The sequence below is a fragment of the Antennarius striatus genome, chromosome 1, assembly GCF_040054535.1.
Source record: "Antennarius striatus isolate MH-2024 chromosome 1, ASM4005453v1, whole genome shotgun sequence".
Lineage (NCBI taxonomy): Eukaryota > Metazoa > Chordata > Actinopteri > Lophiiformes > Antennariidae > Antennarius > Antennarius striatus.
Window position 1 is genome coordinate 13,695,847 of NC_090776.1, and position 11,264 is coordinate 13,707,110.

General features: G+C 43.7%; 2 protein-coding genes across 2 annotated transcripts; one reads left to right on the forward strand and one right to left on the reverse strand.

Moving 5' to 3' along the window:
* Positions 1 to 573: 573 nt before the first annotated feature.
* On the reverse strand, positions 574 to 7,354 carry grk1a (G protein-coupled receptor kinase 1 a). The gene is made up of 7 exons (XM_068330133.1): positions 6,238 to 7,354; positions 5,427 to 5,554; positions 5,134 to 5,291; positions 4,786 to 4,869; positions 1,824 to 1,948; positions 1,362 to 1,563; positions 574 to 1,057 (listed from the first exon to the last, which is right to left on the reverse strand). The coding sequence occupies exons 1-7, from the start codon at positions 6,937 to 6,939 to the stop codon at positions 768 to 770; spliced, it is 1,689 nt and encodes a 562-aa protein (XP_068186234.1). The 5' UTR covers positions 6,940 to 7,354; the 3' UTR covers positions 574 to 767.
* Positions 7,355 to 7,674: 320 nt separating this feature from the next.
* On the forward strand, positions 7,675 to 10,980 carry LOC137605691 (potassium-transporting ATPase subunit beta-like). The gene is made up of 7 exons (XM_068330419.1): positions 7,675 to 8,010; positions 8,775 to 8,903; positions 8,995 to 9,108; positions 9,216 to 9,421; positions 9,493 to 9,555; positions 9,792 to 9,884; positions 9,994 to 10,980. Exons 1-7 carry the CDS (start codon positions 7,899 to 7,901, stop codon positions 10,150 to 10,152), a joined length of 876 nt encoding a protein of 291 aa, XP_068186520.1. The 5' UTR covers positions 7,675 to 7,898; the 3' UTR covers positions 10,153 to 10,980.
* The last annotated feature ends 284 nt before the right edge of the window (positions 10,981 to 11,264 follow it).

Sequence of the window (11,264 nt, forward strand, 5' to 3'; positions counted from 1 at the left end):
GCAGTCGATGAACAGGAAAATGGGTTTATAGCGCCATCCACCGGCCAATTTGTAAAACTACGTCATAATCATTCATTTATTCATTCATACATTTTCCTACCCGCTTCATCCGCTTGCGCGGGTCACGGGGAGCTGGAACCTATCCCAGTTGGCATAGGGCGTGAGGCGGGGGCAAACTCCGGGTGCGACTACAAACACTCACTCCTACGGGCTATTTGGATTGGCCAATTAACCTAAAGTGCATGTTTTTGGAGGTGGGAAGAATATATAAAGGATATTAAAAAAATGAGAATTGTAAATATAAATGCCATTGTCTTATGAAATCAGAAGAATGGTATTGATATTTGAAAAAGTAAATGAAAACGTGAAATGAAAACTCTTGAAAAAATTAGCTTCAAGTGGTGACAATTTCATCTTGAAAGCCTAAAACCTGCATTAAAGGGAAATTCTTTTTCATTTAATTTGATGGATGATCAAAAGGAAACTGAATCTGACATAAGTGAGGTTTTTTTCCCCACTATTTCTTTCTTTTTTTTTTACCAACAAAAAAAAGACACAAAATAATGACACCAATGGAAAAAAAACATTTATTTAAAATCATACACATCTCTGCAGCTGTGGATATGAGCATACTGTATTTACATATCTGAAGCAGTAAAACGATTAGAACACAGATATAAAAAATAGTTGAACTTGAAGCACAAATACAACAGAAAACAGAAGTTGTCCTGTGAGTAATCCGTTGTCTATCAAAGCTGCACTGCCTCTTATGACACGGTGCAGGTGGAGGACTTACGCTGCTCTAGGATGGACTCACGTCTCAGGTCATTAGGCAGTTTACCAGTTACCTCCCAGACCGTCAGTTCCCCGTAGATGCCCATCTCGATCATCTCCTCCTGCCAGGGGATGGAAATGTTTCCCGAGGCAAATTCATCAAAAAACTCCCTGTCGTTATCTTCCAGCTGCACGCCTTTAACTGTAGAGAAAGCCCCGACATCATCTATGTCTTTGGCATAAACCGTCTTGGAGTCGGGGACGAAGGGGGGTGTTAGGATTCCTGTGGAGAGACGACAAGATCAAGGAGGTTAAAACAAAGGAAATAGAACATGTTCTCATTTATATTTAAAACCCTTCTTTTTAAATCCATCATGTGTGCTTTCATGAATTTCACAACTGAATGTTACTAGTTACTGATTGGTACCTACAGCTGCTGTTTTGCACCAGCAGAGCAAAAATTATATGAACCATACAAAAAATGTTGTGAAAAAAGACAAGACTGTTCAGATTTTGGTGGAAAATGTCTTGACAGTATTACTCCATCCTCCATCCATTCAACTTTGTGATGTCATATTGGAACACACCGGCATCCAGCTTCCTCCAGTTGATCTGGCTGAAGAAGGGGTGAGCCCTGAGCTCGTCGCACGTCCCGTTCTTGAAGCCGAGCCTCTTGTCGACCTCTTTGACGAGCAGACCTTCGCAGATGGACCGGGCGTTCTCACTGAACTTCTCTGGATAAACCACTGGATCATTTAGGATTCGTTTCTTCACCACCTTATTCTCCACCTTTGAAGTGACATAATTTGCAGCTTAACACCTTCTGTTGCATGAATTTAGATTATTTTAAAGTCTATAAATGCACCAGAAAAGAGCTAAAGGAGTATTTAAATGAACCTGTGTGGTACTTTAAACTACCTGTCCATCCATATAATTACTTTGTAGATCAAAATTTTAGACACAAAATATGCCATTGGTTCACTTAAATACAATACACATCAACGTATTTAACATAATAAATAGAACAGACTACCAAAGACAAGGTCTACCTTCTCTCCTCGGGTCCTGAAGGGCCCTTTCGCAGCCATAAACTCAAACAGGGTGACTCCCAGAGTGAAGTAATCCACAGAGTAGTCATACTCCTCTCCCTTGAGCAGCTCTGGAGCCATGAAACCTGCAGACAACTAGAAGCGGTCAAGACCTTTCTGTTTGTAATGCATGTGTTTTGACAGTTTAGTGTAAGGTTTTTTGTTGTATATCAGGGAACATGTATAAGCATATTAAAAAGAGAAAGAATACACCAGATTTAGCTACTAGCTCATTCCCATCCACAGCCAGGTGAATATCAGCAAACACACACAAACCAACAAACTGATGCATTGCTGAAGACAAACTCTAAAAATACACACATAAATAAAAAATATAAATTTATAAAAAATGGCATTAAGTCATAAAATGTAAACTGACAAGATCCATCTCAGTAGTTCTTTTATACTTTTACTTGTGTAAGAATTTGAAACAATGGACCAAGAGTTTAATACAGATAACACATTACATAATTTACATTACATACATTTACAGGTACAGATTTCATGACCTTCTGTGTGGACACCGTGGCCCCTGTCAGGACAGTTAGGTGTTACCCCAACAACAAACCATGGGTCACAAAGGAAGTCAAGGCTGTGCTGAACAGGAAGAAGCGGGCGTTCAGGAGCAAGAACGAGGAGTAGATGAGGAAGGCCCAGCAGGAAGTGAGACTCTGCCAGGGGGAGGCCAAGGAGGCGTATGGGAGGAAGCTGGAGAAGCAGCTGGGGTGCAACCAGGTGCGGGAGGTCTGGAATGGGATGAGAACCATCACCGGACACGGGAAAGGGCGCAGCACTGTAGAGGGGAATATTAAACGAGCGAATGAACTAAACAGCTTTTTCAATCGGTTCAGCTCCCCCACCACTCCCGGCTCCTCGTCCCAGGCCTCTCCTGGCCCTGCAGACCGCTCCACTGATGCTCCCTCCTCCTGTGCTTCCTCTCCTTCCACCCCTGCCACTTCTCCCCAGCCCACTCCAAGTACTGCGAAGCTCTGCGGCCCCACCTCAACCACTGGACTTCCAACCTCGACACAACCTCCTGCTCCCACCACGACTGAGACCGTCATCACTGCAGACCTGGTGACGACAACGCTGAGGAGGCTCCGTCCTTATAAAGCGGATGGACCAGATAAGGTCTCCCCAAGACTCCTCCGAGCCTGTGCTTTGGAACTGGGGGACCCCCTGCAGCTATTCAACCTCAGTCTGCGGCTGGGGAGGGTCCCGTCACTGTGGAAGACCACCTGCATCCTCCTTGTACCCAAGAAAGGACGGCCTACTGAGCTCTTCGACCACTGACCGGTCACTTTTACCTCCCATGTAATGAAGACCCTAGAGCGACTGGTCCTGGAGCTCATGCGTCCACAGGTGCAGGGTGCTATGGACCCTCTCTAGTTTGCCTGTCAGGCCAAGGTTGGGGTTGACGATGCTGTCTTGTACCTCCTCCACCGCGTGCTCTCCTAGCTGGACGCCGGGGGCTGTGCCGTCAGTGTGCTCTTCTTTGACTTTTCAAGCGCCTTCAACGCCATCCAGCCCCGGCTCCTGCGGGAGAAACTGACCTCCATGGCTGTGGACCCCTACCTCGTGAGCTGGATCACGGACTACCTAACGGACAGACCCCAGTACCTCTGTATGGGGGACTGTTTGTCTTCTATGGTGACCAGCAGCACGGGGGCGCCACAGGGGACCGTTCTCTCCCTCATTCACTTTACCCTCTACACATCGGACTTCAAGCACAACTCGGATACATGCCACATACATGCTGACTTCGTGGAGTGGTGCCAACAGAACCAGCTCCAACTCAACGTCTCCAAGACAAAGGAGATGGTGCTGGATTTCCGGCGGGCACCTCCCTCTCCACAGCCAGTGATCATCGAGGGCAGTGAGGTGGAGGTGGTAGGAAACTATAAGTACCTGGGACTGCAGCTAGACAGCAGACTGGACTGGTCACTCAACTCGGGCTGTGTGTACAAGTAGAGGCAGAGCAGGATGTACTTCCTGAGGAGGCTGGCCTCCTTCAACATCTGTCCTAAGCTCCTTCTCATGTTCTATCAGTCCGTAGTCTCCAGTGTGCTGTCATACGCCATTGTGTGTTGGGGTGGGGGGCCAGGAAAAGAGATAAGGACCGTCTGAACAGACTCATCCGCAGAGCGAGCTCAGTGGTCGGTCTGAGCCTGGACTCTGTGGATATGCTTCTGGAGAGCAGGACCATGTCTAAAATTAAGGCTATCATGAACAACACCAGCCACCCCCTACACACCACCTTCTCCCAGCAGAGAAGCACCTTCAGCGGCAGACTGCTGTCACACAGCGCCTCCACAGAGAGGCTGGGGTCCTCCTTCGTGCCCCGTGCCATCAGGGGGTACAATGACTCTCTCAGGAGGAGCGGGGGGTGGGGGGGTGGCGAGGTCAGCACGCGGTTGAATGGTTTTAATTTAATTTTACACTGTTTATATTTTAGTTATAGTTTAGTATATAAGTCCTGTTAGTGCTGCATGTGTCTGTTAGTGTAATGTATGTCTTGTGGTATATCCTGTGATGTCAGTGTTTCTTTTTCTCCTGGTGTTTATCCAGTATTATTCGTTATGTAATGCCTGAGCAGTGGATATGTACAATTTCCTCTGGGATTAATAAAGTATCTATCTATCTATCTATCTATCTATCTATCTATCTATCTATCTATCTATCTATCTATCTATCTATCTATCTATCTATCTATCTATCTATCTATCTATCTATCTATCTATCTATCTATCTATCTATCTATCTATCTATCTATCTATCTATCTATATTAGAGTGCTCGCATGTTACAGTGAATTGGGTGAGCACTGGGAATCAATCACAAGGTGAAAGAGGTTAACACTGTAGAGCTGTGGTTTCTGTAGCCGTGGGACGGGTACAGTTCGCTCACTCCTGTTCTGACCGTACCTGGAGTTCCGGCGTAGCCCTTGATTTTGAACTGATCGTCAGCCAGCTCCACAGCCAGACCAAGGTCAGAGATGCGGACGTTACCTGAGAACAAACACCGGGCTAAAGTCAAGAGCCACTCACGTCACAGATATGAATGTTGACATACACACTACGTTTCTCTAACTCATTAACTTGGAGCGGCGAGATAGCGGAAAGACGTCCTTGTGTTAGAAGTAAGATACGTTAGTTTTGGTAGATGTGAAGCGTGAATGTGTGGGTCAGTGTTTTGACCTCAGGAGGCCCAGAATGAGACATATTTAACATGATAAAGGGGTTGGATGGGAAGAACAACCCCTCATGTGTGACCTTGGTTGTCCAGCAGCACATTCTCTGGTTTCAGGTCTCTGTAGATGATCCTCTTCTGGTGGAGGTGCTCCATGCCCTGGATGATCTGTGCAGCGTAGTAGCAGGCCCGAGGCTCATCAAACCCTGGGTTGTTCTCATCCACATTATAAATGTGATACCTAGTGGCATAAGACAGCAGGAAATCACAAACAGGAAGACACTCATATAGAACATGCAATTTAATATGTAACAACACTGGAAGGTTGGAAAGTGCCTCAGGATCACGGGGTAGGGTCAATCCTTGAAGATCTAACCTCATGTCTCCTCCGTTCATGATGGTCATGACCAAACATAGTTCTGTTTTGGACTGGAAGGCGTAAGCAAGAGAGACAATGAACCTGCTGTGAACTCGAGCCAGGATCCTTTTCTCCACCATCGCCCCCTAGAGGCGGGAAAGAAGCAGCAGACGTTAGCCCAGATTACGTTACGTTTATGCTCAGCTAACATCGATGACGCTGTGGACAGTACATCGCTGGTTATACCTGAGCCGGACCCGGTTTCCCTCTGGCATAAATATTTCTTTCTTTCCTTTAATCAAACCTCATTTTATAAAGGTATGGTAAGCATAACTTTATTCCAAACTCGGATACGAAGCATTGCAAGGATCGGGTTATATTCTATTGACTTTGGTTAGCCTGGTCTGCCTGCATTAAAAACTCAAGTACAGTTGAACCAAGTGAATAATTCAAATAGTTTGTAACATCTGTTTTGACTCAGAAAACAAATGATTGCATTATTTCAGCAACACAATGAGTACATTGACACCACAACTTCAATTCTAATCATCATGTTTCCACCTTACAGACAAATAGGTTATCTGCTCTAGAGCTCCTCCATTTATAAGCATGGCAGGATTGGCATTTTATAAGGAGATCAAAACATTCTAATGCCATTGGTGCTAATCATATAAGCCAGAGGTGCAGAACGTTTTCTGCAAGGCTTCATCTAGCCTGCTGTTTGCAGAGGAGGATTACACAAAATAAAGGCATGGAGACCAAGAGACAAAGTAGGTGTCCACAACGCATCTAGAGGGCAACTACAGAATCACCAGTCTTTCACTGATACCTCAAATCCATTTCTCTTCTTCAGCCGCTTCTTGTTGAGTTTTTTGCAGGCATACAGTTTCCCCGTTGCCCTCATCTGACAGGCAGAAACTTCCCCAAAACCTCCTTTCCCCAACACGCGGAAATCCAAAAACCAGTCCTCTCCCATGGGTTGCATTTCCAACCACTTCCACTGCAGGAACCTTTTCAGATACATGCTCTCCAAGAAGAAAGCGTAAGGTACTTCCTTGAGAAAGTCCCTCACATTCTCCATAATGTCACTGAAAAGATCATCCTTGGCTTCTTGATGTTTCTCTTTGACCTTCGTGATGCTGTTTTCTGGCAGGAAGGGGCAGAAATACTTGGCGCCTGGCTCCATGTACCGGAACAAGATCTTGCTTGCTTTCTGGACTCGATCTTCATCCTCAGCCATGTTGTATTCCTCAATATCCTTCCATAGGCGGCAGGGTCCTTTATACTCATTGTTGGAGTCCAGGAACTCCTGGAAGAGACGTTTGCCAATGGGCTGCTCTACGCAAACGGTCTGGAAAGCCAGGTCTAGAGTCTCCCGCAGATCCTCACAGACTGTGATGTGAGGCAGCTTGAGACGGGAGTGGTACTTCTTGTCTCGGTTGAACGCGGGGTTGGCAGTGCCATCAAAACTACCACGGGCAGAGATGTAGGCAGAGTTGGCAACCACAGTCGTAAGGCCACCGATATCCATGGTGACAATGGCAAAGGTTGGGAGAAAGAACAGGGAAATTTAAGCTGTGGCAAAAAAGACCGAATGTACGTGATCACGTGGTTTCAAAATCGTCTTCCTCCAGTTTCAGGAAACAGAATAACCTCTACCTGACCGTCTGCCCGCTGCAGACAGCCAGTGTTTCTGCCATTGAGGCTAAACCTGACTCGCTTCTCTTAGCCTCACACACCTGAAGACTCAAATACAGATCTTCCTGACTCATCACCTTTCTTCACAGGGACTTATCCACTCGGTAACTCTGTAATGTCTTATCCCAGGCCGCTCAATGTGTACCCTGTCAAAGTTGTAGATGTTGGTTCTTCTACTGAGTGGGACTGTCAACATGCTAACGAGAAGCATGTTAACATCACCAACGTGGCAATAACTTTCAGCTTAAATCAGCCCTTTTAACAATTTTTATTAATTTAGAAAAGGATAATCTTTCAAGCTCAAATACACTTAGAAGAATCAAAGAAGTACGGGCATAGATGATTCAGTTTCCATGGAGTAATTATCTAAACCTGAGTAAACATTATAGTCTTTTGCCTTGGCTGTTGCCATGGGCAACCAACCTGCCCAGCTACTCAAGGTGATCCTGAGATTTCTCTCATGAATGTAGGACATTGGAGCGAAAGGCGTCGACTCTTTCTGTGTTTGCCCACCTCAGCTTCCCTGCCCCCAGTATGCCCATCTTATCTTGGCCTTATAAATAGTAAATGACAGATAACACGTATCACACTGTAAAAGAGAATGACAGAGAGGAAAAGACATTAATACAAACCTCAAAATCTTTTGGGGAGGGATTGGAGGGAAGAGAAACTAAAATACTACACCTTGTACCTGGAGTGACGGTGGGAATAAGTCCAGTTAAAGCAAGAAACGAGTAAAGAGAAGGGGAAGAAAAGGTCTGCTGGGGTTCCTGGTCAGCTCAGAGCTTCATCATGGCCGCCTTGAAGGAGAAGAGGACCTGTGGGCAAAGATGTGAAGATTTTGGTAATTTTGTCTGGAACTCAGACGAAGGGACTTTTATGGGAAGAACGCCAGAGAAATGGGGTAAGAATGGAAATTAGGGAGGAAATTATTGTGAGTACATTAAGTAAATTTAATGGGATCATCGTCTTTGTTGGGCTCAATTTTCTCTTTCACTGGGAAATCGAAGTGTAAAAGGAAGGATGTGGCAACTCTTTAAATACTGATAAAATACGGGCAATGGTACAAAATATGGCATTGCATAAACATATCAAAAATAAATGTCAATTGCGTTACTTATCATTTGTATTTGAATGAGGCTAAAGTCTGTAGTTTGATGTTGTCTCTGGTGTAGTTTAATGTATTTTCAACTATTCTGTACATTATCAGTGGATCACAGTAAAACAACAGAAGTATAGCAAAGACCAAGGATTACACCCCGAGCAAGTAAAAAAAACTAAATATCATTCATTTAAATAACAAAGCGAATTGTGCTATCTGCACATGCTCATGCTGTTCTGTGTGACTTTGTGAGGTTTGTGTCTGCAGTACGTGGACAGAGTGAGATAAGATTGGTGACGTGATAAAGTTTCAATTTTTTGTAAATCCTCTTGGCCTTATGTTTGATCTTACAGTCAGATTAAACTGGGCTCATATTGTCAGAGGGCATCTTGCCCTTGTGCAGGCACATGACGTACAAAGCAAACTCCAAAACGTACCGCTGCATCATGTGTTTGGACAATTAGCATGGCTGCCTTGCACAACATGCAGGAAGGATCATGAGCCTGATTGTGTTTAAAAAGGTTCAAGCAAAGAAATATTGACAAATCAATTTCTTTCCTTCACAGTGTACATCAGTTTGTATTATGTGGCCTTCTACGTGGTGATGACGGCCCTCTTTTCTTTGGCCATCTGGACACTCATGTACACCTTGGATCCGTATGCCCCCGACTACCAAGATCGGTTAAAATCTCCGGGTAACAACAAAAACAACAACAACAACAACAACAGCAACAGTAGTTGCTGGTAGCTGTACACAAACAGCTCACTGTTTGCCTCTCTACTCAGGGGTGATGGTATGGCCAGACACTTACGGAGAGGAAGACGTGGAAATCACCTACAACACATCAGACAAAGCCAGCTGGATGAAGATGACCAAAATCATTCAGAAGTTCCTGGAGCGTTAGTATTTTTTCAGTCTACCCGTTTCAACAAACACTTAATATGCAACAAATATTACACTGCAAAAAAAAGACCTTTGAATCTTTGGTCCCTTTTTTCTGCTTCAGCCTACAATGACACCAAGCAGCATGAATGTAACTACTATAACTGCACTAAGGGTAAGTACTTCGTCCAGAAGACCTTCTCTGCCCCCAACCACACCAAGTGGGCATGTCCCTTCATGCAAAGCATGCTGGGAGCTTGTTCAGGATTCCAGGACCCGACTTTTGGCTACAACTGCAGCATGCCGTGTGTCATTATCAAGATGAACAGGGTAGGCTAAACAAGACTTTTGCCTTAAAATGAATGAAATGATGTTAAATTAACGTTTTGGTTTCCCTGCAGATCATTGATTTTTTGCCCTGCAATAAGACTGACTGCCCTCCTTATGTCAACTGCACAGTGCTGGTGAGCAGTGACCAGATGAAATGATTTAACAATATGGATGAAACAAAATTAGTCTGCAAGCAAAGGAAAAATGATTATAATCCACATGGCAAAGTTTATTTGAAAGGAATTCCCACTATGGGCATGTATTTGTAGTATTTGTGCAAAGATGTGTCTGACAAAGTTTCTCCAAGGAAAGTCATGGAGTTCCCTTGTGAAATTGGTGAAAATCTGTGTTTATGTAAACTCATATTTAGGAAGGACAGCAAAATGTGGATAAAATTGAATATTTCCCCAACGGAGGAATTTTGGATCTGTCTTACTTCCCTTACTATGGAAAACTGGCACAGGTAAGAACAGGAAAACACTCTGTTGCCCTTTGTTGTCATTACGTCACATGGCCAGAGACTTCATGCACTTAATATGACAAAAAACATGTATCTTCCCCATATTCTTCAGCCTAGTTATGTCAACCCATTGGTGGCTGTTCGGTTCAACCTGGTTGGGAAGAAGCACGCTAAGATCCAGTGCAGAGTGGTCTCTGACCAGATCAGCTACCAAAACATCCACGACCCCTACGAGGGAAAGGTCGTCTTCTACCTCAAAGCAGTGAAATGAGAGACAGCTGGAGGTCCACAGATACCCCAGAATGATGTAAAAACTCATCTCTCCCAATGAAAATTAAATTATGTGTCCACAGATCAGTGCTTAATATTAGCATATTTAACTTTTGAACCTCTTGTATCCAACTTCACCCAGAAATAACATCCCACGTAGGGATTTCTGAGCTGTTTTCATAAATGATTTTGTTGCACTTCACCGAGTGATTTAAGAGCTTCTCTGTCATTTGTCATTTGAGCCCTCAGATAAATTAAAAAAAATCTTTATATACTTGATTATTTGATTATCTAATCTGGCACATGCTAACATACAAAGAATTTCAGGATGTCAGAAGTGATTTAAAGTGGATTTAGCATTTCAAAAACATAGCATAAAAGGTTTTTTTTAAAATAAATAATTCCAATGGTAGTTTTTGTCATTTGTTTTTGTAAATACGATTGACAAGCTTCAAAAAACCGGATCAGGTTTTGTGTCTAACTGGATTCTTCTGCTAAGAGGATGATGACGGTGATGAGGGTTCTCACAAATCTGATGACTAGAGTTTATGGGTTATCAGCTTATACAGGCACTCACATGCGTAGACACACACACACACACACACACACACACACACACACACACACACACACACGCAAGCCAGACGTTTCCATGAAACAGATTATGTTGTTGTCTCTTCTTTGATTTCACCAAAGACGTGAAGAGGAAGACAAACATAACCACAAGACCGTGACTACACAAAAGGAAACAGGAGTGTCAGGACGCGATGCCAAGATAAACACAAGAGCACGTCACATGGTTACAAGATTGTTTGAATTTTTTTTTAAAGAACAGAAGATGCATGTTTCTCATTTTTTACTTTCACACTCCTTCAAAATAAATTTCAACCTTTAATTGCCCAACTCATGTCCTTACTGAAAATAAAACGTTATATGTTTTTAAGGGGTCACAAGTCATAAGATTGTTGGAATTAAACTAACAGTTTGTCGCTAATGTTTTTTGGTAGTGTTAAAAAAAACTTGTGCATGATCTTTATCATGCAACTGAGCTGAACCACAATTATTTCAAAAATAGCAGCACTTTAAATGTCACTGTACAGGAAGGACAGAATG

Bases quoted from the DNA above. Each gene is read 5' to 3' on its own strand.
- LOC137605691 (XM_068330419.1), top strand. From the start codon at position 7,899: ATGGCCGCCTTGAAGGAGAAGAGGACCTGTGGGCAAAGATGTGAAGAT. The intron at 8,011-8,774 runs GTAAGAATGGAA...TTTCCTTCACAG, and splicing joins AAGAACGCCAGAGAAATGGG to TGTACATCAGTTTGTATTAT. The intron at 9,885-9,993 runs GTAAGAACAGGA...CATATTCTTCAG, and splicing joins ACTATGGAAAACTGGCACAG to CCTAGTTATGTCAACCCATT.
- grk1a (XM_068330133.1), bottom strand. From the start codon at position 6,939: ATGGATATCGGTGGCCTTACGACTGTGGTTGCCAACTCTGCCTACATC. The intron at 5,555-6,237 runs GTATCAGTGAAA...TCCCGCCTCTAG, and splicing joins AGAAGAGAAATGGATTTGAG to GGGGCGATGGTGGAGAAAAG. The intron at 1,949-4,785 runs GTACGGTCAGAA...AGTTGTCTGCAG, and splicing joins GGGCTACGCCGGAACTCCAG to GTTTCATGGCTCCAGAGCTG.